General features: G+C 38.0%; 1 protein-coding gene across 3 annotated transcripts in view; it reads right to left on the bottom strand.

Moving 5' to 3' along the window:
• Positions 1-26,929, bottom strand: part of LOC127627699 (neurexin-1-like) — a 527,683-nt gene that overhangs the window by 177,134 nt on the left and 323,620 nt on the right. The window contains exons 1-2 of one of the 3 annotated variants that reach the window (XM_052104200.1): positions 13,138-13,791; positions 12,159-12,709 (exon numbers count right to left, since the gene is read on the bottom strand). The exons of 1 other annotated variant lie outside the window; for it this stretch is intronic. In XM_052104200.1, the coding sequence (XP_051960160.1) occupies positions 12,159-12,462 (304 nt within the window). In that variant the 5' untranslated portion in view covers positions 12,463-12,709; positions 13,138-13,791. Of the gene's footprint in view, positions 1-12,158; positions 12,710-13,097; positions 13,792-26,929 lie in introns of those variants that run through there. One more of the 3 variants, XM_052104198.1, reaches the window with a different exon arrangement.

Below are 26,929 nucleotides of genomic sequence, written 5' to 3' on the forward strand. Positions count from 1 at the left end.
CCTCCGTGGAAGACCAGCTGATATGCAGTAAAACTGGAAGGCAACCACACACCCGAAACGCGGCAACCAACAGATACACAAGACAGGACCAACTAGGCAGAGAGTGTAAGGTTAGTTACTTCACATCAAATAAAACTCTAGATATTGAGAACATGAAGGGCTTAAGAAGGGAGTGAATTAGAGGAGAGCATGTGTTGCTCAGCACGCTAATCAGTGGCATGATCAGAGTTCTCCCGGGAACATTCAATGTTCCCATGGAAACGGTATTCAAGCATGCTGGCCGTGCCTGCAAGGCATAAGGAAGAGAAAATGACAAAACATACAAACAAACCGATAAACTCACCAGAGCCTTGACAGTTAAGCTCAATCGACAGCATTTGTGGCATAATGTTGATTACCACAAAAATAAATTTTACTTGTCCGTCCTTCAATGTAACCTTTTAGGTTACATTGAAACACTTACAATATGGATGTGAATGGGGCCAATTTTTGGAGGGTTTAAAGGCAGAACTGTGAAGCTTAGAGTTTTATAAAATAACTTACATTAACTCTTCTGTTTAAACTCATGTATTATGAGTTTATATTGTCATTTTACAGTTGTTTTAGGGTTTGTTGACATTATATCATCATGGCAACAAAGTTGTAAAATTGGCTATAAATTTACAAAGAAAAGGTTAGTAAGTGATTTTATTACACTAAAATCATGTTAACGTGTATTTTTAATGTCTTGTGGCTATACTTTTGAGACAGTGAGTATTTTAAAGATTACGAATTGTCCCCATTTACTTCCATTGTAAGTGCCTCACTGTAATTCAGATTTTTGCAGGTCAAAATTCATTTTTCTAGTAATCAATATTATGCCACAAATGCTGTCGATTGAGCTTAACGTTTTGAACCTGGTACATTCCTTTAAGAAAGGCTTAAGTATTAGCTTTCAATATTTAATTGAATGTCCATTTATTATTTATTGAGATGCCCCGAAAGCAAAGCCGTAAAACAGAATTCCTTAAACATCCTAATACGGATTCTAGACACCACACAGAGGACTTGATCGGGAAACTGCAGTAAGTTCTGGCCTTGTAGAAAGGCAGAATATGTTTAAGTTTCAATAATTCTTTTTTTCACGGCAAAGCCACAGAGAGAGCAGAATGCTGCTGCAATTCCCCTTATGCGAGGGCATGAATCACATGTCTGACGCCAATATTATCATCACTGTGTGTGCTCGCTGTGTGCTCATCTATCTGTGAAATTGTGTAATCCTTAGAGATATTGCCAGGAATAATTTTATTGTCTCTCTAAATAGCAAAATGAGCTTAAACCAGCTCTTGCAAAAGTCCCAATCCTCAATATTGCCAAATGTTGCCTAAAAATAAATGCGTTAAATTCCAATCCTAAAACTTCTTGTGAAAGCATCTCCATTTTGTGTGGACAGACTGGGTGATTTCAGGAAGAAAACAGGGATGTTCTCCACTCTGTCAGGGCAGACATGAGACATGAGCATTCAAGACTTGGAGACTCAGGGCTCCAAGAGCACTTCTATTCGCTGTTGTAGCTGGTATTCAATACGCTACAAATAACACTCTATTCTTAGATGGACATCAGTGAGGTGATCGCCTGTTAACAGTACATATATTAAATAAACTTTCAGGATTCAAAGACATAGGTTGCACAAAGAACATAATTAAAAATTAAGAGGGCCTTGCTTTGTTTCATGCAGTGATGTTGAAGTAGAAATATGGGATTTTGTCAGTGAAAGTTGGAGTAGCCAAATTTACTGTTTGTTGAGACTTTGTGAATTCGAATACACCATACACAAAGCTATCAGAAATCATCAAGTCCAATTAAGTTTCATAAAACTGTTAAATTTGTATTTATTTATCTAGGATTCGTAAAACAGCTTGACAAGTTTTCTACATTGATAAACATATTAGTGATAAAAAATGTTTAATGATTCATCTAGCAAACAAAGAAATGCAGAACATATACAAACAGAATCAATATGTAACCCTCACTATTGCCCCAATACCTCACACATACAACTCTGAATCTTCAACCAAAATTCTTGGATCTTAACACATCCACAAAAAAAAAGGGGTTATATCTCCATCTTCTGATTTACATCACCAGCAGGTTGGTGTTTTTAAGACCAACCCTATACAATCTAGAGGGGGTCCAATAGACTATGTAAAATCTTGAATTGCATAATGCTGAGTTTACACTACATGATTTTAAGCCCAATGTTTGCTAGCCGACAGTTTTGTGGAGATGGAACATTGGCAGGAGCACCTTTAAATTGTACTTTTTTTAAACAAAACCATAGTAGATTATTTTCACTTTCTGTCTCTAGACAGTTTGGATTTACCTGGGTGGAAATCTGGTCTCATAGCAAAGTTAAAGGGTGCTTTGTAGCAACAGCCCTGGAATGGTTTTTGCACGGTTGAGCTAGTTTTAGTGCAGATGTAAGAGGAGGAATCCAGGCACCAGGAGAATGATTTCACCCCTCACAGCTCGCAGCATGGCTGTCTCCCTTTAGCGAGGGCTATTTCTCCTCAGTATCACATTTAGTAAAACATACACCACAGGTCTGGACTTGGAATGGAAGCGATAAGAAATGGGAGTAACTTTAACCCTGCTGCTGCTTTTACTGAGCATGACAGAGTCTGTTATTAATCTAGCACATAATGCTTTTCTAGAAGGTTTGGGAACAAACCAATGAGACAAAGCTGTGCTTTCAGACCTAGCAAACATTATGGTTACAACTGTTATAGGGATAGTTCACGTTAACTAATACCGCTGCTCATGGATAGTCTAAGTTAGCTGTAAATCTAGAAGTAAGATAATGGCAGCATTCATGTATCGGGGTGAAGGGAAGACCATTTTCGGTTTACCAGTGGATAAGCAAGTAAGTTTTAATAACCCACCACCACACATACAAATCTCTGGTAATGATTGCATACAACAGCAACTGAATGATTTTCTTGATGTTTGATTTCGCTAACGGTTCTAGAACATGCATTCTTCTGGCGATGCGAACAGAAAACTGGAATAAAATACTCAATGTTTCCTGTACTATCATTAAGCGCCACAGCAACCATCACTGCTTCTTTAGCAAGAGACATAAAGCTCTACCAGAGTAGACCAATGCCCAATCAAATGACTCCTTTGAGCCGGTCCTTTTGAATCTACAGCACGAGACACAACACGCAACAGTTTAGTCTGATTCCTAAAGAAAGTATTCTTTTGAGTTGGCTCGTTTTTAGTGATATTAAAGAATCAGTTGGAGCTGATTGAATTAACTCACTCCAAATAAACCAAGAACTGTTACTGTATTATATGTATTTAAGGCTCAGGAGGCTTATGATAATTACTTGGTTGTTCATATGACAAAATGTAGTTTAAAATACCAATTTAGTTTTGTTTTAATAAGGAAATAATCTGAAAAATAATTCTATATGGACTATCTGGAGATTAAATATTTAATAAATAATCAAATAAAACAATAGAATACTTTAAAAAAACAGTTCAATTTTAAACATGCTTACAGAATTTTGTATTTGTTTCTCATGTCTGTAAAATCCACTTGTAAAATGCAATTAAAAGTAAATCAATTGGCTTTTAAGGAATCTGAATGGCTGGTAATTTTTTTAATCTACCAGCCACCTTGGGTGGTGGGTTAAAAAGAAAAAAAGACTTTGTTTCAAGATCTAAAAACGAACATTATTTTATTACAGAATTTCTTAATCTTGGTTCATGTTAATTTATGAAAATACGATGTGTGCATTGTTAGTCCATATTAGTTCATAATGTATCAACAAATGTTAACATATACAACTTTTAATAAAAAAATAAATATTAGCATATGTTGAATCTAACATTTACCAAAATGAATATGTGCTCTAAAACTATTGCTTATTGCATGTAGTGTAGATAACTAAAGCTAACAAATCCAACCTTATTGTAAGGTGTTTAAGTGTACTTTTCTTACCCCAATGGAAAATATTTGGTTATATAATAGCGTTTCCGCCCGTAGAACTGCCGCTCACTGGATCAGTCATGTTTTTTGTTTTTAGCACCATTCTGAGTAAACTCTAGAGAGCAGTTACAGAAATACTCAAACCAGCATGTCTGGCACAAATAATCATGCCACGCTCCAAATCACTGAGATCACATTTTTTCCCCATTTTAATTGTTGATGTGAACATTAACGGAAACTCCTGACCCATCTGCATGATTTTATGCATTGCACTGCTACCACACGATTTGCTGATTAGATAATTGCACGAATAAGTAGGTGTACAGGAGCATAACGATAAATGAAGATGGAATTTTAATATTTGGGTGAACTATTCCTTTAAAGGGATAGTTCACCAAAAATGTAAAAATGCAGTCATTGTTCACTCACCCCTGTGTTGTTATAACCCCCATACAACTTTCTATCTTTTTCTTAACACAAAGGGAGAAATTGTGAAAAAGTGCTGTGCTCCGTGATGTCATACAGTGGCAGTATGGTGACCACCTCTTCAAGCTTCAAAAGAATGCAAAAGTATAATTCAGAAGTCTAATAAATGATTTCATGAGACTCATGATTGTTATGAAAGCATACAATAAGGTTTGGTGCGAAATAAATCCAAATGTTATGTTTTTTGGGGGTTAACACCAAATATAGAAACCAAGTGATCGACATCACAGCTGCTTAGGACAAAAAACACTTATTACCATAGAAAGGATAACTTTTAATGTGTGTCGTTTGACATCGAAGTAGGACACAGTGTGACTGTAGCTACCTTCAGCCTCATCTCTCTGTTTGACTACATTCAAAAGCACATATTCTTCCAATACAAACTTTTCAGTTATGTTTTGCTCTCTGGTTTGTCTGCAGCTATGTTGTGTTTTCTGTTGTTAATATCGCCGGTGGTCCTGTTGAAGCGAGTTTTCATTTGAACGCCCCATTTCGTGCGTGTTGTGTAACTACTTTTGCTCTCGTGTAAAGAGCTCTAAAGCTCGCGTGCAGACTCATGAATGCACACTGGAGAATAATGGTCATTGAAAATGTTTAATAAATAATACATTTGGTTTGTTTTCGCACCAACCCTTATCGTATGCATTCATAACATCATGAGCCTCATGGAATAATTTATTAGACTTCTGAATTATACTTTTGTTTCCTTTTGAAGCTTGAAGAGATAGTCACCATCAACTGCCATTTTAAGAAATCACTAAGAACAAAATTTCTCCCCTTTGTGTTTAGAAAACGAAAGTTAAGAAGGTTTGTAACAACACAGGGGTGAGTAAACAATGGCTGAATTTTTGTTTGTTTGAAGTTCACCATTCCCTTGGGCTGTCCAACCTCAACTTCAATAGCTGACCACTCACAGAGAGCCAAAACCTCAGTGGCTTAAGGTTTGTTTGTTCCAAACCACAGTCCACTAGTTTACTGTCTAAGTGCTCTGCCCAACACATTGATTGTACTGCAGTCGCTGTTCTATTCTAAGAACCGGTGCTGCAATGACACTTGAACTTAAGGCAATGGCTTTACGTCAAGCCGACTCCTTCAAGGAGGGACAAATTGTGAAGAACTCTTGTTTTCGATAATACTAGCACTACAAAGAACGAGGTCACAGTTAAATGCCCTCTCATTACTGCCCCGTATTTTGGCTATTGAAGGCATACAATGGAAACACTCCCAAATCACTGTTTTCAGCCAGTGATCAATTATTCCTATTCTCTTTCCCTACACTTTTTGTCCAGACATTTAGAGTCTGGCTTGGAGACAGTAATGGATTGTGGCTCTCACTGAAGCAAACTGCTGTTGATGGGGTCCAATCTATAGTGTACACACCAGTGATCCACAAAGGATAGCCCCTTTTCACTGATGTGGGGCTGCATCCATCATGGCTTCCTCAAGTGGCAGTGCATTAGGAGATGCCCTTGTTTAGATCAAGGTGTACCCTTGAGCCACAGGAAAAATGAGTGTTTGATCTGAAAATGAAGCAGAGAGGCTGCACCTTTGCAGTATATGGTGGTGATCTGGGAAACCCCACATCGGCAAGCAGAAGCAGGCATGAGTGAACAAAGCTGCTTGTTAAACATCACGCATCCATCAGGAAGGGAGGGATGTAGCCCGCATTTCAATGAGATGATGACAAAAAAAGATGGAGATGGAGAAAGTGATATTAGATGTCTGCTGTGGACAAATCGTCAAATGAAATGGTGAAAATGCATCAAGCCACAGAATCCATGGATGAATGGGTCAGTAGCAGGGCAGGTGGCCTGTAGCTATAGTCAGGGGTGATGGCTGAGTGATTAAAGGTCGAGGGTGAGAGTTCAAGAAAGTGTGGAAAAAGTCACAGCTGGGTTAGTGTGGACTTAAAGCCAAACACAGCTCAGAACAAAAGCAAACAGATGCAGAAAATAATGTTAAAGACATGCATGATCAATGCTTTTAAACTCTTAAATGTATACTGAAATGTCTAAAGCAATAACATTGAAGCTGGAGTGTGTAGTTTTTAATTTTAATGTTAAAATAATTCTTATCCAAGTTTAAATGGATAGTTCACACACAAATTTAAATTCTGTCATCATTTACTCACCCTAAGATGTTAAGGAGCATAATAGGGACTGACAGGCTGCATCACCATTCACTGTCATTGGATCTTTTTACATTCAATCAAAGTGAATATTGACTAAAGCTATCATCTTGCCTAACATCTCTATTTGTGTCCCACAAAGAAATAAATACAGATTTGGAACTAAATGAGGCTGAGTAAATATGTCAGAATGTATTTTTTTTGGGTGAACTATTCCTTTAATATGAAAAGACAAATGTAAGTGAGCCATTTGTATGATGATCTGCTGAAAAGTCGGTGAGGTTCAGGAAACCTATTTGAAAACAATCATTATTTTTGCAATTCCAATCGGTGACGCTACTGGTGCAGAAAATACACATTTCATCTTTAAAGTATTAAGATGGAAAAGGAGAATGATTTTATGGCTATTTAAAAAGTAGTATAAAAAAATCCTAAACACATAAACCAGAATTGTGGACACAGTCCTGTACAAGATAAACAAAACGTGTGAGAGCTGGTGTCTAGTGTCTCAAGCGTTTGGCCAAGGGCTCTTCAAATGGCATGAGATGCACAAATGATGAGTGTCTGGTGCAAATGTCACTGCCATGAGACGGAGGCAAGGGTCTTGGTTCCATAATCCCCCCACCACCATCTCTTCATCATTTCATCCACTCATCACCCAGGCCCAAGTAGACCTGATTGACTTCTTCTACTAATCTACATATCAATTACATAAATTATCACCACCTTGCTGGCAGGGGCTGCTTTGAGTGATGGGATCTGGCAGAATTATTGGTTAAAGGTGGTAAAGGTTTCCAGCTTGCTGGAGTTGTATTAAGAGATTGTGTGGAAATGTGATGCAAGCTCATTAGGGATCAGTGCAGTCTGATTTTTGATCACACATATGCATACAATTCGCTAAGAGCCCACTAAAAGTGGGGTTAATTTGATTGCGCTGTTTGCACTGTTGTAGCACCCTATTAAAGGGTTATTATTTTTTCAAAACAAGTTAAGCTCAATCGACAGCATTTGTGGCATAATATTGATTACCACAAACATTTATTTATCCCTCCTTTTCTTTAAAAAAAAGCAAAAATCAAAGTTACAGTAAGACACTTACAATGGAAGTGAATGTGTCCAGTTTTTGGAGGGTTTAAAGGCAGAAATGTGAAACTAAAAGATTATAGAAGTGCTTGCATTCATTATTTTGTTAAAACTTAATTTTTACAGTCATTTTAGGGTTTGTTGACATTACATCCTCATCGCAACTAAGTTGTAAAATTGGTAATAACTTTACACAGTAAAGGCTAGTAAGATATTTTATGACACTAAAATCATATTAACACACACATTGTTTATGTCTAGTGGTTATACTTTGTGAGTATTTTAACATTCAAAAATTGGCCCCCATTGACTTCCATTGTACACCACTTTATGAGGTACACCTGTACATCTAATTATTCATGCGATTATCTAAATAGCCAATTGTGTAGCAGGAGTTTAATGTATAAAATCATGCAAATACATGTCAGGAACTTCAGTTAATGTTCACATCAACCATCAGATTGGGGAAAAATGTGATTTCAGTGATTTAGACCGTGGCATGAATGTTTGTGCCAGACAGATTTTTTCTCTGAAATCATAGCAATACAGGGCTGAAATTGAAACTAACAGGTATTATTTCCATGAAAAATATTAAAGGAAAGGACCTAAATCACAACCCTGTTAAATAAAGGGACAGAAAACGTTGTGGAGTCATACAGACATCAAATTGATCTGTCAGTTTTGTAAGCAAGTGTAACTTTATCAGCTTTTATTGTGGCAGGGTTGGACACACTGACAGCCGCATTCAGAACAAACAGATAGTTGTGGAACTCCCGTAATGGCTGTGGAGATACCTACAAGAGCAGTGATGTAATTCACGACGTGTCTGCTTAACCTCAGCTCCGTCGGAATTGTGAGCCCTGTTCCTGCGCGATAAGAACACTGCAAATGCATTGCATCTTTTGCAGCAGACAGACGGGAGAGCAGGTGAGATTAATGACGAGGGGGAAGCAGTGAATCGGATTGACAATACCAGTTGTAATAAAAAACTGACAAAGGGCCATGATTCTGCTAACAGTTGCCTTGATGATCCCATTACGTTGCAGGATCACATTCCTCTGCTGAACTACTTGTCATTGGGGATGAAGGACTGAACCCTGTAACCCTCTCTGTTTAAAAGGATAATTTAGCACTGTCCTCCCATACTGTTCAGATGGAGAGATTGGCTACTATAACTTCGAATTGTGTGGGAGGTGAGACAGTGATTGTGGTTATCCAATGTCCCCCGCTCTCTTTCTCTCCCTGTTAGACTAAATGACCAGTGTCCAGCAGCCATTCATTTAAAAAAACAACACAACAACATGACTGCTTAATTGATGAGCTACTACAACAAAAGCCATGTTGTTGGTTTTACCCATCTTCATTATAGTCAATGCATTCTAGCAAGGCATTTGTTTATATGTTTAGGTAATACAAAAGTTGAGATAATAGCAAAGTCCAACCTATGGGAAGTTCACTTTCATAAAATACATTAGAGTGATAAGAAAAAGGCAGACAAAAGTGAACAAATTTCAACATACAAATTAAATCCTTGACATAAAATCCAAAGTATTGTATTGTATTCTGATAATCTGTTATTATTGTTTTTTCCACCCAGCAGCTATGTGGATGTTGAACAATTAATTTTGGTTATCTGATATTATTTCAGAGTGAACTATTTAGTGAATAGTTGATATTTAGAGTTATTTCGTTGGATCGGACTTGGTATGAACATGCCTTTAATCACACTGAAGGCAACAATCATCAGTTCATTACTTCAAGTAAGTTTTGTAAATTGAATTTTGGGAACATTCCATGATCAGAGAAAATCAAATGTCTAAAACAATCACAAGCTCTGTTTCTCCATTTGCTCCTTTCAACCAGAGCTGCACAGACTACTTTGAGTGCATGCAGATTAGGGCTGAAATGTTTAGTTTCGTTATTGACAACGTTGACAATAAAAAACTGTCGACAAAAATTTTCATTGTCATGAAAATTTCACAGTGGTTTAATCACGAGATCATATAAAACTAATGATGATGTGAGACAGCAGAACTGCAGCTCGCACCTGACTGAGGAGAGGAAGAAAACACATGTCCAGATCCACTCTAAACTTTCCAAACAGCTTCAGGTGATGTAGATCACAAAATATAATGGAATTAAATGGACAAATGCTAAATAAGGAAATACAGAAGCACTGTCATCTTGAGATAAAGCAAAGCCTGATCTGGCATTCCACTTAAGCAAAACCTGTATGTCAGAGCATCTAAAAAGCAAACAACCTGGCGTGATAACTTTAATAAGGAAGTACATCATAAACAAACTACAAAAATTGCATTTCTCTGTGTGGTCAGCGCCACGTCTATGAGTCGCATGAAGGGGGAGAGATTGAAACTGCACCCGACTGAGGCACCCTCTGGCACGTTTGCTCTAGATAGATTAATAACGTGACGGGTTCCGACGGATTGAATCATAATATACTGTAGCCTATGTGTCACGTGTCTTATTGTGAAATAAATCGGTGATACGCAGCTCTATTAAGAAGATAGAGTTTTTTTGTGAGTTAAAGATGGATCAAAGTGAAAATAAAGGTGTAGCGAGAGTGTAGTCTTAGCCCATTATACACTGCAACAAAGTTTTTGATCAGTCTTTTTTTCAAAAAAATAATATCTAAAACTCATTTAAAACAACATACATTTTTATTAGCAGCTATACTGCAGAAGAGAAAATTGTTATTGAAGAATGTTGAATACAATATTTAATATTTAAATATTTTTAAATATATAAAAACAGCCTACTTAAAACAAGATACATTTAGCTGAGAAGCAACATATAATATATTTAGACTTACTTTTAGAGAATATGTGAAAAACAATGGAAAACAAGACAAAAACTCTTGATTACAATAGTTTTTATTTGTAGTGAATTGTTACTGAATTAAACTTTGTTTAAAATGTTTTTTCCCCCTTGGAATTCAGAGAATGTCATTTAGCATGACCTACATGATGCATGACCTATGATACATGTTGCATTAAAATGGTTGTCCAAGAAACATAAAAAGACACAATAATATCTTAAATATAATAATAATAATAATAATATATATATACCGTGGTACAAATAAATGGCAAAAGAATGTGACACAGGAAAGCTCTTTGAATTTGAGCATTATTGCTATAATATGACAAGCTCACTGGCCCCTCAACATATGCCAGAGTTCAGCAGGATGACAGGTCGTCAATGCTCCACACAATATTTGATTGACAGAAGTGTCAGAAAAGATCCCTGGCAAGGAGCAGTAATTCAATAGCATGAGTGTATCATGAAAAGGTGCATATCTTGTCTACACATTCTTCCAAGAAAACGCATCTTTTCTCAAGATCTGCAGTAAGCTCTAAGAGCACAAGAACACTCTCCATGAGATCTATAAAGAAACAGATCAAAGCATATGCATGACGTTCTAAGTGAAACTCTGTTCAGCACATGCCTGGAAACATCAATGTGCCACATTAACATCCATCTCTCCAATGTAATAATACTCCATAATCAAATGAAAGCTTTTTAAACCCAGGAACTATTAGTGAGTAGCCCTGTCAATACTGAGGAAAAGTTTGAGTAGAAAAACATAGGAAGAGCTATTCAGGTTGTAGTCCTAAAACCTGGAAAACAATTAGCATTTGGGTTCCCTCATGAATTTCCTATGGGCTTTTATAATGCCAGTTTTGTATTTATGAATAAAATAAGGTCTGTGATAAAAATGATGTGAGGAGACTTTCACATTTTGTGTCACACTTCAAATATGAATTTTGAAGCTGCTCTAATTTGTATGTAGCTGACATGATGCTAAATAAGGACTACAATGAGAGCGTTTACATGCACAATCGTACAATTATGCTTAAAAAGCAGAGAAAGTGTGAGGTCATGTAAACGCTCAAACAATGTTCTTCTATCAGAGTAAGGTCATAAACTGTTTAACCATGAAACATTTTGCACACTTATATGTTTGCCAATTACGCCAATTTCACGTTGCATGCAAACCTTTACCACCCTTCTTACTGGTTTGCCCAAATGTTGTCGGCATGCCCGTTTACATTTTAATGACAAAAGCAATAAAAAATCTGATTATTTTAAGTCTCATGTTTTCTTGCGTAGTCAGATTTTTGGAAAACGCTGATTTTTGGTAGTAATCAGCATAATAGTGAGCATGTAAGCACACTCAATAGTTGTCTGTTTATCAGGCACATTCACTCACGTCCATGTGGTAGTTATAGTAATTATTTAGCAACTTGCCAGCAACACACTTTAAAAAAATTTGCATTTGAGGTAAGACTATGTGAAATGTATGTTGTAGAGCAAAACGTGAATGTCTCTTCAAGTAATTTTAGTCAAAGACTTTTTATTGTTCATAAATCCAAAAAAGAAATTCCAGGAACCATGGTGAATTAGATGTCCGGGTCAGCCTACAAATTGACATCACACCTGATGAGGTCTATAAGGTTAAGAACTTACCGTGGCCTCCTCTTGTGAGGAAATGCATCCTGTTGATGTTAATTGGTACAGCACCATGCTTGTTATGGAAGTGATGGACATGGCGTGTGGTGCTCAGGCTGGAAGACACACGGGCACTGGCTGTTCTGTCCGGCAATGAGACCAACAAAGCCAGAGATAATGCCAGTCTCCACCAAGAGCCAAGGCCCAGCCAACTGGTTCCACCACATTCCCAGCCCAGCAGCACCACCTCCAGCCTAGGGCAGGAGGGCCCACCACAGGCCCTTTCACACCCCATTTGTCCCATCCGTTGGAAAGAGTGCATCTCAAAGAGGGCTACCCATGTCCATCATTATCCACGGGTCAAGGAAATAATTGAGAAGAGAAAACGGTGATGGGGATTGTAGTTCTATGATACCCAGAGCCCCAAGGCTTTCACAGTAGGCTCCCAAAGAGACGATAAAATCCTCAAAAAACAAAAACAAATCCCTTTCAAGTCTGGCTTCAAAATCCAAGGCGAAATACCTACTGCTTTCTTCCCAAGGGCAGTTCCTGGTTTTTACGCTCAGCGACTATAAAACAGAATGAGAGAGAGAGAGAAAAAAACCTGTAAAGAGGATGGTAGGCTCAATCAAGTCAGGGCGATAATCATCTGCGCTGCAACTCCCAAAAGGGTTCTAATCACAGTAACACCAATCAATATTTCAGGGTGCAGATTTTGACTAAATTGAGGAAAGAAGAAATGCACCAGGTTAAGAGATGCCAGGAGGTGTCTCCTTTTCTTGTTCTCATTCCTTTGCTCCCAAGATTTAGGTACAGCTTACATTCTACTTAGACCGCTCTACCTCAGAGGGCAGCTCCTCTCTTGAGGAGGAAGAGATAAGAAGCATCCCAGCGGCTAAAGGATTATTCTAATACTAATGAAAAAGATGCAGGAAACAGAGAAAGAAGGACACTGACCCTGACTTGATGAAGGGAGGCTGCAGAATGGAACACTCACGTTGCTTTTTCGAAGACTAAAAGATATGTAGAGGAGAGAGAAGTCTGCTGCAACATGGTAGAGGGAGAAACCAGCAAATAAATAAATAAAGCTAGTTGTAACTCCTGATGCGCTGCCTTCAGACACAGTGCAAAGCTTTTCCACCGTGTACTCCTCTTTAAGCGGAAGACCCAGAGCAGAGCTGGCCGATGATCAGTTTTTCACCAGCATCCCAATCTCTCTTTCTCTTGGATTGTTGTCTCTGCCACTGACATGACAAAACTGTATTGATTAGGACTGCATTTTATCCCTCTCTTCTCCTCTCTCTTTTTCCCCTCCCCCTCTCCGAAAGCATTCAACTGCTAATATGCCCAATCTGACAATGTTACCAGCAAAAACAGCCTCTCACAGACAAAGTGTGAAAGACCAAAATCCTAGCGTGCATCGCTGTGGTGAAACGCATGCTGTTTAAATAGGGAACGGCTAGAGCATCCACTCCTTGTGATCCTCGATAGCTTTTCTCCTGGGATTGCTGGGACTGAGAGCAAAGAAGATAGGGGAGGAAAAAAAACTGAAAAAACAACCGCTGCTTGCCGCAAGCGTGTGGGATAGGACGCACTGTGCTCCTTCTGGATGCTCAACCAGAGATTGCTACAGAGATGAAGAGAGAGGGTGAGAATGAGAGCGGTGCAGTGTGTGTCTGAGGAAAAGAGAGAGAGGCAGAGAGAGAGAAGGGAGGGGTGTGGAGAGAGCGGGTGATCGTAGTGCATGAGCACACATGCAGACATCGAAAGAAGCCAAAAGATGGAGAAGAAAAAGAATGAGTTGCACGGGTGCGCACACACACCCGAGAATACAAATTCACAGCCCTGCACACGTTCACCAGAGCCCGACGCTGCAGTGAAAAGAACTTGACAAGTGAAAGCGGAAATGGAAGACACTGCTTATGCTTTTAATAATGCAACATGAAAGGCTTAAGTGTTGCAAAAAGGAAAGGTTTAGAAATGGTGTTTTTGCATTTTACAGGTGGTCTAATTTTAGTCGGTGTGGAAAAAAATGCACAGAAGAGCTGACAACACTTGCTGGTGCCAGATGCAACCCACCCCCTAGCGACCAAGATAGCAGTAGTTGGTTCCCGATCTTGATGAATAATTTAGTACAAGACCAAATTTGATGACAAATCCCTCCCTACGTCTTTTCCTTCTATTGTTTTTTAAAAGGTTTAATTTCTTCCATTGTTTTTAAATGGGTCCATTTTTTGGCATGTTTGTTTAAGTTGTTTCTAATGAAGGTGTATTCATTCACATAGAACATTTTATTTACAACAAGGTGTAAATAACATTTTATTTACAACAAGGTGTACAATTATGTTTTATGTGTGTGTGTGTATTTCTAAAGAATAATTGTAATAAATTGTCATACAAATAAGATAAAGGGATAGTTCACCCAAAAATTGTATATCCATCATAATTTACATACCTTTATGTTTTTCCAAAGACATTATGACAAGGAAATGGCAGAATGCTCAGACACAATTTACTTTCACTTTATGGAAGAAAAAATATGAAGTGAATAGTGACTGGCACTATCATTCTGTCTAACATCTCCTTTTGCATTCTGCCTAACAGATCAAGAAGATAGAAAGTCATACAGGTTTACAACATTAGGGTGAGTAAATGATGACATAATATTCAATACTGTACATTTTAAGGAATTATATTACAGTACTTGTAAGAGCACAAGTTTTTGATAAGTAAATATACAGACACTAAAAATGATTATCCTTCTATCAAAGTGTGTGTGTGTGTGTGTGAGAGAGAGAGAGGGGTGAGATAGAGAGAGATGGACTGAGTCTGTGCATCATACATCAGATAAATCACATAGGATAGAGATCTCAGTTAGAATTGCCTTACCGGTTGAAAGGACATGCATGGAAAAAAAAAGGCAGAACAGAAAAGAGCCAGAGCCACCTTTCATGGTGAAAGGATGGGAGAAGCAGGCCATTACTCAGACAGAGAGAGGGAGAGAGGGGGGCTGGCTACCGCCAATGAGCTGGGTTGATTGAACAGAATGGAACAGCGGAGGGGGCAACTTTGTGTCACGGCAAACAGCAGCCTGTAAATCCTTGACGTCAGGCGCTGCTAACGGCCACAGTTAACCACAATGTCGACTCTGCTCAAATGAACACGAAGGCCTGCTCATCGTGATTTAGCCTCGGGGCAGGCCGAGAGAGATGCCCATCGCACTGTAATCGATTCCCATTTCTCTGCATACTGAGCGCTCCAGATACACAGGAGATAACCTTGAGATTAGGTGACATGCTTTGAATAAGCACAAAAACATCCATACAGAAGGATCTGGTATGTATTGATAGAAAGCAATTGTATAAAGGGCAAAGTTCACCAAAAAATGGATATGCGGTCACCATTTATTCACCCTCCATATGTCTTCCATATGTCTTACTGTGGAACACAAAAGGAGATTTACTGAACCTTCTGCCAAAAATCTTATTTTATGTCGTACAGGTTTGGAACGACATAACAGTGAGTAAATATCACTGATTTTACGTTTTAAGGTGAATTATCCCTTTTAGGATGGTTTAAAAAAATTATCAAATAATCAAAAAATAAAAAATTTGCACAGCCCAAAAAAATGACAACAAACACCAACAATTATATACATCCAACAGTAGTGAGTTTTGTCAGATCAGAGTGTTTACCCTATTAGTGTTTTTGGTTTCTTTTCTCCCCGATTGAAGATGTTAAATTGTGTTTGTCGGGTCTTGGAATGTTTGAGCAATCTGGTCTGATTTGCCAACAACCTGCAACAAACTCTGACTCAATTTGACTCAAGCACGAACAGTTCCCCTGACAATGAGGTAAGTGAATGCATAGAAAATGAACGCGTGCGCCACAACTGCATTGGTAGATCAGGAGAAATGCAGTCACGATTAATAACATTTTTGTAGTGAACTTGTTAGAGCTTTCCGCTCCTTTCTTAATAAAAGAAAACAAAATGTTATGTTAGTGTTGGGTTCAGCAGTTTGTATGGATGACATTCGTGAGGGAATACGTTCAAATATGCAAGATGCAGAGTTTGCGTCTCGGACAGATATTCTCTCACTCGCATGAAAAACATTTCTTTATTTCTCAAATGGCATCAAATCACATAGAAAATGCAACAATAATAAATTGTCATACGTGCTAATTAATTAATAATATTAATAGCGCATAATATTATTATATATAATCGTGCATGTTTGGCTTCATCCTCAATCTCTTCCTAGTCAGTCATCTTCTTCAAAGGCGAACAATGACACACAAGTTTGTTGGTGTTTGTTGGATCATTGTGAGCATGACAGTTCTAAATAAAATATTCAACTTTAGAATGTTTGAAGTGTTGGTGCCTGTTGACATTTGTTGGGGCAGTGTGAACTGGCCTTTACAATATATTTACAAGTTTAGTCTTGTGGTGTTTTTGGGCATAGAGGTAGGTGACATATCCAGCTCCAGAGAGATCATCGTTAGTTATGTAAAGAGGCTCAGATAAAATCAAAGCTTAATGATGATGAAGGCTGAAGCAGAATTAGGGGTCTGTAATTCATAGGTGGTGTCATCCACTGACAGAAGGGTGGATTGGGGACATTCTCCTCAGCACTGATGATATCTTCACAAGGGTTCTCTGAGATTAAAGGCTGGTATTAATCAATTTGTCAACCCTGGGGTTGCTCAGCATGATAAGAGACGATGATATCTAGGCTCCATGTGCTTCTGGGTTTGAGGTGTCCCTGAGTTTAACCATCTGCCACCAGGCAGTGTTTGCTGTTGGCCACCACACTCAGAGTCAGAGGGTTCAGACAGCACACAGCACATGTGATAAAGGTGCTCACAAGGAGGTAAAGCACCAATCACGTCCATTTTGTTGTCTTCAGACCCTGAACTTCTTACAGTATTAAAGCATGCTGTTATCAGACACTGAGACAAAGTTATAAACAAAATGCTGCAGTCTATCTATCTATCTATCTATCTATCTATCTATCTATCTATCTATCTATCTATCTATCTATCTATCTATCTATCTATCTATCTATCTATCTATCTACTGTATAATTTACATATTGCTCATATTGTTAAAGACAAAAGGTATTTGGACACTGACTTCATACATCTACTAAAAATCACATTTGGACCAGCTGGTTGAAAGTAACTGAAAAAAGCATCTAGCATCATTTGTTTACAGGTGGTACTTGGTTTGAAATTTAGCATCTAATGGAAAGACATTCAGACATTTTTTAATTGTGTGATGTAGAGGCCCGATCACAATGAACCTGTCTTTGATGCTAGATACAGTGCCCATTTTTGCAGCCATTGAATATGAGTTAAATGCTGTTGGTGATGTTGGCACAGTTTTTTGTTTACTCTGACACACTAATGACTAATCTTTTATAAAATCCCCTGCTGGTCTGGAGGACCGATCACAGAAGTCAATGAAGAATCTAGTTTAATCCTTAATATTGTGTAATTCATGAAGCAAAAACCAACAGCATAATGAGAATGTGAGGATAAGTATCAGAGGAAGAGACATCATCTTCACTTTCCTGCATCCTGAGCTTTTCCACCCAAGACATTTGTGCAGTGGCCCCCAGGGAAGATGAGGCCGGATTAATAATGGCAGTTTTGGTATAATTACTCATAATGCCTGCCTCCTCTGGAACTAATGGCCCGCGGTTGAGATATCTGCAAGATTTAATTCAACTTAAAGTGACAGCACCTCACATTGCTTTTAGGAGAGGAAGGGAAGTGTGAATACATGCTCGGCTGCACCTTAGAGAACTCACCCATAGACACTGCAGTATAGAGATCATCTGTCAGGTTAAGTAGATTCTATTGCCTATTATTTATCTGGCAAAGGTAAGTTTGCATTTGAGGTTTCTACCTTTACAAAGGACTTCTATTATGTCTTGATACATGAAAATGTAGATTATATTTTTCTTTGTCTGTGGCACAAAAGATAAGGGGGAATGTATTAAGAACTCAGGAAATGATACGAGTGCCATCTATAGTGGGTTCTCGCTTATCAGAATAAATGCTGCCTGAGCTAGTTCCGTTCCTGTCCGATGAGAGTATATTAAAGCAAACAATGTTAAACCAACAGGATATGGATCTTGGTACCAAAAAAGATATAGCTTAGAGAAAAATGAAATTTCAGTAATCATTTACTCTTCTTCATGTTATCCCAAACCCTTGTTTTCTTACGTGCTCATGTTGCTTTTTTCATACAATGAAAACATATAATGACCAAGGGGATGTCAAGCTCCATAAAGGACAAAATAACCCTATAAAGTACTGTAGTTTATATAGGTATGACTTGCATTATATATTGTGAAGTGTTGTGAAGCCTTATAATAAGTCAGGGTGATACAAGATCCTTCCGCAATGCGTGACCAGTTGAGTGTTGATAATCCCTTACTTACTATTTCTTTGAGTATCACAATTCTGATATTTAATCTTGTTTTTAATCATGCAGGTCCTTTAATCGGTTCAAGACAACTGCAATTTTTAAATACAGCAACTCTGGCAAACATTAACCCCAGTGGTAAATGATCTGAGACCAAAGAACTCACTCATGGGTAACAAATTAATTCCTGTAAGAGCCCAGCATTGAAAATCATTAGCACTGGGCCAAGCAAGGCTGATCAAACAAAAGCCGTTTACCATCAACTTGTAGAGCAGAGCAAACAGTAATCATAGTCATGACGCATGGATGGTGGCAGGCAGTGAAGAGTGTGTAATAAGCAACATGCTGCTGTCCATGTGTTCTGCAGGCCTGCCCACATGGTGTCAGTGTTCCAGGAGCCTCATCAATCATGGTGGGTGGCACAAGAATGGCAAAGAGACTGTACAACAAGCATGTGTGTGAGTGTGGGGGTGTGTGTGTCTGGGGGCCAGGTGCCACCAGAAATGAACTCAACCATCTGTGACAGAAATACTTCTTCCCATTAAGTGAACTGTAAAGGCCCACCTGTGCAAAAGCCAGCCCTTTGGCATGGTAGGATCCACTCCATCAGCAGTTGGCTTTAATTTCAATTAGGACAGCTCACATTTGTCCTCAGTAGTAATACTGGACAGATACATCTGAGGGCACAATGTTAAAGTACCGTCTCCGCTGAAGCATTTAAAGAGCAAGATACCAATCACTGCGCATTTCCTTTCCTTTTAAGTGTATTTTAGTGAAGGGATTTAATAGTTCTTAGTCACAGTAGAGGAATAGTCATATCAAATTTGATGTAAATGGACATGGGACCATGTTTCCCATTCAATATATTCGACTTAGGCCCTAGGTTATCAATTTTCATAATCCACAGGGATTCTTTTGTACTTCTGTATCTTTTTAAATGTTTTATCAGCTTAAGAAATGATACCTTAGTAAATAAGTACAACAAACCATTTTTCTATCCCTCAAATCCAGCATCTTCTCTGTCTAATGCTGCAATCTTAAAGTCAGATGTGTGATTTTCTCGATTCTTGATACCTCCGATCACCGACTATACATGGACTCCACTGATTAGATGACGGACAAAGAAGCAGGTGTACAGAGACATCTCCTAGCAACCAAATTGCTGAGGAGAAATGATTCTGTGCAATGCTAGCATTTGTTCTACAGGTGTACGATTATCAAAAGAGAGTATCATGTACCATATTTTACCCATCTGTCTCTGCAAACGTTTGTTAAACAAGGTTTATGATCAACAAATGTAGGAACTTGGACACTTTGTTGCAAGTTTTGTTTGGATAAAAGAGAATGCGTGTAAATCTACCTGGGTACCGATATATTTGAGTGACGTCACGCAACTGCATCTCATTGAAATCAGAGTTGAGGATTACCACACAAACTAAAGTGCTGTTCCATTGGGCTTTTCCAAGTAGAAAGTTGGAAATTCCAAATTCATGTTACAACAGCAAGCAATCTCTGCATGGAAACTTGCAGGTTAATCACATTTAATCGCATATACAAATACTTGCTGAGAAAGCCCTCATATAACAATGATTCAATATATAATGATGAAATAATTATACATAGTTATCTTTAAAAATTTAAAAATGATATTGTGGCGTGGTCGTATGTCGGTCTGCAGGTTTCTCTCTCCCTCTCTGGGTACTCTGCGTTCCTTTTATGTCTCTCTCCGCATCACTATAACAAGACACAGGTGTTATTGTTGATTAGAAACCAGGTGACAAGACTTACATCTCTCTCTCTCTCTCTCCCGCAGACCGATGCACGACCACGCCCCAATTATAAAAAATATTCAGATAATCAAAATGCATTACATTCTTGTGGCAGAGGAGTTAATAATTGATAAGACAATACAAAAAACAGCTTTAGAATACAATGTATTGTTTACTACCATATAATTGAACATAATTCAATCATTGGCATACAGTTCACAGCAATCAGCCCGAGATTTATTATGAGGGCTTGTTTAAGGACCCGTCAATGTACAGCTGCGTCAGAATTTTTTTAAAAATAAGCATATAGAACCAAACATAGCATAGCACATTAATATGTTATATATATATTACAGTGTAACGGGAATTGAAAATGATGTCATAGGATTTTATACAGGCTTTGGCTTGCGATTATTTGCGTTCATTATTTTAAAGCATTATTTTTTATATATATATATAAAGAATAATCGTGATGATAACATTGAAATGTTTCTTTCATACAAAGACACTTTAAAACATATTGGAACAGTGCTAAATATTTTTATTTCATCATAAACGCACAGCAGCACTACAAAACGAAAAAAAAAAAAACGGACTTTTAAACAAATAAAGATGAAGCCAGGAGACAGTGTAACTCTATCGCAATGAAGATGGAGAACTGAGAATGCACACATGTGAAAAACTAAACAGACTGCTTCGCCTCACACATGCGTGAAGTGGGGACTTTTGCATACAATGTCTTATTAGTTGTCTCTGCATATTATGTGAAAAAAAACAAATAAATACTTCAGCTTTAAATTGGCTAAACAATGATGAATTCCAAACGTTAACATAGCATCATAAATGTCAGCCAACCTACACAAACAGTAAGCTTCCTCACTGCAAAAATGTTAAACCTAAATATAAGTAATTTCTTTCAATTTGAAAAATTATGAGTCCCCAGAGCCCTAAACATCCACTGCTTATGCCAGTCACATCCTGAGCTCATAACCCATGGTAGTACTGTCATCATCTGCCTTATCAGATGCTGTATAATCCTCTTAGTTTGGGGGTGGGGTGGGGGGGATGAAGGTCTACAGACTATATGCAAGCTGTGTCTCATCTTTTCCCCACTGATGTGATCATGCTTGAAATAACTGAGCCAATTTTATGGATATAGGGATGATCACAGCCCTATTGCCATTTTAAAAGTTGGGTTAGAGAGTGAAGCACTGCAGTTGATGCATGGACTTGTCCGTAGATACGGTAAGGGTGTGGAATTGATGGGATACATTTTGTGTTACATCATCTAAATTGTTTTGGGTATCTCAAAAAAAAGAACATGAAAAATCCATTCACTTTTTTTACATGTAGCATGTATGCATCCCATTTTAAAATGGGGTTTTACAGCATGATAATATACTGGTTGGCTGCAAGTTCCAGTCAATCGGTAGTGCATTTTATTCTACCATTTCTTGATCATTTGAATTTACTGCTGTGGGTCGCAAAAACCCATGAAATAATCTAATAAACAAATTATTTAAATGAATCCACTTAGAAGTGAGAGATTAAATCTTTTCATGTGGAACATTCAGTAATTTAGGAAGGCATCTGAAACCAGCCAAAGGCAGGTGCTGAGCCAAGATACAGCCAGACTCACTCTAAAACTCTCTGCACTGTTTACAAGCACACCTTTCTAGTGCACATAAAGTTGATCTGGGTGTCAGATAAAGTCCACTGATTCATGCTCCTTCTGTAGACCAAAACTACTTCAAAGGGCTGGATGATATAAAAAAGACTACTTCTAAATGGTGCAGAAGTATAGAGTCTAAAATCCATTAATGCTGCATAATTTTATACCTTGGGAAAGTGACAGCAAATTGTCACTGAAGGAATGATGGATCATTTCCATAAGAAAATGACCAAGAGCTATTGGCATGATTTAACAAAATGAGATAAATTGTGTTGTACATTTTAATTTTTGCATGAAATCGAGTGAACACAGACACATTGAAATTGGTGGTGACACTCCTTGGAGAAGCTTTTGTTTGAAATAGAAATCCTAATTAAAAAGGGGGTTAAAGTGTTCATGGGAAAACAGAAAGGGGCGTGGTGTTACCGTTGTACTGTAAGGTGAATGTGGGGATGTGCAGAGGGAGGTGGCAGGTTCAGAGCGATAGGGCCAAGTGATATATCATCATAATAATTGGTTTATAAATAGGGATGTTCCGATACTGATACTGGTATCACATTCAGGTCCGATACCAAGCTCATGTATTTGTACACAAGCTCCTAAAAAATGCAATGCTGACGAAGGTCGTTGCTGACTTGGATCTTGCTGTAATACATCGATTGATCACTATCATCTAAGAGTGGGGATGTCGAGAAACAGAGAGAGGGAATTATCTGGTAATTCGCTAGCGAACAAGGTGGATTTGGAGCATGTCTGTGAGAAGTTGGAAGATATGGAGAACCGAAGCCGGTGGAATTCTTGAAGGAGCAGAGGGTCAGGGTATGGTGAAATTCCTGGACGGGATCTTTCCGAGTCTGCTCAACATAGCAGGCCATAAGCTGGAAATAGAGCGAGCTCACAGGGTTCCGGCTCAGCTATCCGCTGAGGGAGACAGGCCCTGATCAGTTCTAGCCAAATTTCTGAGATCATCCACAACAGATCTTGTGTTATGTGAGGCGAGGTGTAAAGGGAGGCTTTCTTGGAAGAACCACATAATTTTCTTGTTCCCAGTCTTTGCAAATTCGACCAGAGTGAAACATGCTTGATTCATGGAAGGCAAGAAACTCTTACATAAACGGAAGGTCACTTTTGCACTGATGTTGCCGGTCAAATTGAGAATAGATGCTAAGGATGGCAGTAAAATATTTACATGTCAACCGCAAGTGATGTCCTTAAGAAAGCCAATGGACTGAGTAAGTTATTTTGTGGTACTAACATTGCAGCCGAATGGACCAACTCACTGAATATCCACTTGACTGTCCGAGGAAACTGAGCGTCTTTTATGTTTCTTTTTGTGCTAGTTCAGCCTAGTGGCTGGAGTTTGTTTTGTGAAGTATTTCTTGCACGTCATTGGAATGATTAGGTAATTTGTTGCACTCATGCAGCAGCTGAATGGGCTGTCTCACTAAACATTCGTTTGACTGTCTGAGGAAAAAAAAAATGTTTGTGCTGGTTCTGTTTAGCGGCTGGAGTTTTTTGTTTTGTGGAGGAACACACCTTAGGGACAGTTATGTGGATGAATCTACCCGTTCTTTGTGTTTATTCTGCCTATTGGCTGGAGTTTGTTTTATAGATGATCTTTTGTTGAGTAATTCTGGCTTAAAATTTTTATACAATCATGGGACTAGAGCAATCCGACGGCAAAGTTGTTGTGGGGGCTCTTGTAGGCGTACATGGACTGTTTGAGTTTAGAGGGATGGATGCCAGTTGGTGCTGTCTTGCGTAGGGTTAATGAGCACGTTTATATTTTTTGTTTGTTTGGTTCGGGGGGAAGTTTGGGGTTTGATTGTTGCACTAATGTTGGAATGTGGTCTTTTTAATTTTGTTTTTGACCCACAATCTATTTTTTTCTAATATGCCAAAATGTCAAATGCTAATATTAGTTGATTGTCTCTCTCCACATGGAATGTAAATGGGTTGGGGCACCCCATAAAAGAAGGAATGTTATTTATCTTCTTAAGCATAATAAATATGATATAGTGTTTCTTCAAGAAATGCATCTTTCCCTGCAGGAAGCTGAAAAATTTGGGAAGATATGGGGTTTATATTTTTTCTTTATTGTTGGCTCAATTAAGAGCAGGGGAGTCATTACACTGATAAGTAAGCATCTACAATTCAAATATCTCAAACAGATTAAAGATAAATTAGGAAGAGTCATTATTGTTTAAGCAGAAATTCAGGGGCAAAATCTTATTTTGGCTAATATTTACACGCCTAACGTTGATGATCAGGCCGTTTTTATAGACTTTGATAGGATCACTACTGTATAGTTATGTAATATTCACTGTTTTAATACTACTAGTACAAATACAAATTTATTAAAAGTAATTTTATTATACTTAAGCGTTATCTCACCTCTGTGATGCTCTGTTATGCAGCATTTTATTTGAAAAAAAAAAAAACAAACAAAACAAAAACAAATCTCAAATGTTTTATTTGGATTATGCTGTTAGGCTCTGCATAAAATCACTTCATATGATAAAAATAATACAATATCATGATGAAAATGTATTGTTATATGTTTATTTGATTAAAGTTAATTAATTAATTTTATTTAAACACAATTTTGATGATAAAATTGAAATAAACTGTTGATATGGAGTAAAAAAAAACGAAAACAAAAAAGTATCAATACTTTACGTTCTCAAAAAAAGAAAAGAAAATGGTATCGGGACATCCCAGTTTTAACCTAACATAACTGCAACAATGTGTAACTGTAAGGCAACATTTGGAAGCAGAAGGAAATTAGCAATTTTCTAGATGAGCAAAATAAAGTGTACAATTCTGTTGTGCTATAGAGTCTACTTGTGCTATTATTTAGCATTTTTTCTAATTTAAGATTTATTTTTCTTTTGCAAATTCTATTATGAGAATAATAATGTGTGAAAAGTTTAATTGAAAGATGTACATGAATTTTACAATTTCATGCCACCTTTTTCTTCAATGACAGCATTCTTTGAACATTCTTTCACTTGAGCTGGCATGCAAAACACGGGTTAGTGCAAAACCTGATGTTAAGTAGATTATTTCTGTAATCTGAATTCTGAGATACATTTTTAATTACTTTGAAATTACTTACTGCGTGCTTTGCTGAAAGTTTAATTTAGTCTTACTGTACTGACAGAGGTTTTATAGTCAAAACAATTTAAAAAAAAATCTACCAGTTCTGAAGAAGTAATCCAAAGTATTTAGAATGAGTTACTTACCTTGAGGAATCTAACGGAATCATTTACAAATTACATTTTACAGCATGTATTCTGTAATCTGTAGTGGAATAAATTTCAAAAGTAACCCTCCCAACCCTGTATATTAAGAACCAATTTACACCCCTTTCATAAAACATTAAGACAATCTGCCATTTGTCAGTTCCTGAGATCCTTCCCTAATGCAATCAATATGTAATTAATTATTTAATCTATAAAAAGTAACTTCTGATTATGCATATTTTAAATATAATGTAATCTAATTACAAGTACTTGCTTTTTGCAATCTGATTACTTAATTCAGATTACATGTACTGTAGTACATTAACACAAAACCGTTAATTTTGCATCATAACATTACTAATATAGTGCTTATTTCCAGGTTTAAATCAGACTATGAATCCCAAACTTTCAATGTGGAGTCTAAATAGTAATCCTAAAAAAAGTGATTTAACAAATCACTTAGCAAATATGATACATTTTTACTTCATTATCATAATGCATGTTCAGTCATTTGTCAGATTTATAATATTTTGCATTGTGGATGATTAAAACATGATATAATCATAACAGTTGATGTCTGAATCTGAGAGCGCTATGGATTCCGTCCAAGCAAAACAGAGCATTTGGTATGAAGCCTCATTAGAGTTTGTGCACGTGTTTACCCTTGTAAAAGCATCCTGCACCTGATTCACACTCTTGTGTGTGTGTGTTTATGTAAGTGGAAGGAGGGGGTGGGTGGCCGAGGGCTGCCTGGTGGGCTACGGGTGGCTCTGTCAGCCAAGTTGAGCCAGCAGCAGAGTCCAGTGATGTGTAAATCAGGTGTAGCTGGGGCCCTGCATAAAATCCAGCAGAAGTCCAGCACAGTCCAGCTGAGGAGAAGCGGATTGGACAACCTGTCTGCACTGCTGCCCTCCGGACATCAACCGGCCCACTGGCATTGCGCAGAGGTGAAAAACACAACCCTGTCCGCCACATGGCCAAACAGCCCCAATCATCTTTGTAATGGCCTTGTCCACAGTGGCCCATGCGCTCACTCGCTAAACTAACATAGATATAGCTGCACTGCAGTGCAGCTAGTGCTGGAGGAGAAAAATTACACTTGTCTTTTCCTTAACATGACCGGATTTCTCCGCCAACATCTCACCATTGACCTGTGGAAGACATTCTATCCATCTCACATCGAGTACGCGGGTGCTAAGTGCTGGGGCAGACCAAGTCATAATCAGTCTGAGCAGATCACTGCTAATGCAAGTAGTACCGGAAGAGGGATGAGAAGGGCCAGCGTCACAGAGGGTTCATTCATCAGGCACCTGCAGTGGGCCTGATACTGTTACTAAAATACCATTCCTCCCAGGCCACGACTGTGGGGGTGTGCATGATGGATGCACTAGATATAATGCTCTCACTCCTAAGCAACCACACACAGCCCACAACAAACAGAATGTATGAAAAACAGTATTTGCATTTGAATGCACTATCAATGGTTAGTTCACCCAAAAATGAAAATGATGTCATCATTTACTCACCTTCAAGTTGTTCCAAGGCTGTATGAATTTCATTCTTCTGCAGAAGCCAAAAGGAAATGTTACATTGTATGTTAGGGACTGACAGGCCCAGTTGCCATTCACTTTCATTGTGTGGAAAAACTGCAATTAATGTGGATGGTGACT

The sequence above is a fragment of the Xyrauchen texanus genome, chromosome 34, assembly GCF_025860055.1.
Source record: "Xyrauchen texanus isolate HMW12.3.18 chromosome 34, RBS_HiC_50CHRs, whole genome shotgun sequence".
Lineage (NCBI taxonomy): Eukaryota > Metazoa > Chordata > Actinopteri > Cypriniformes > Catostomidae > Xyrauchen > Xyrauchen texanus.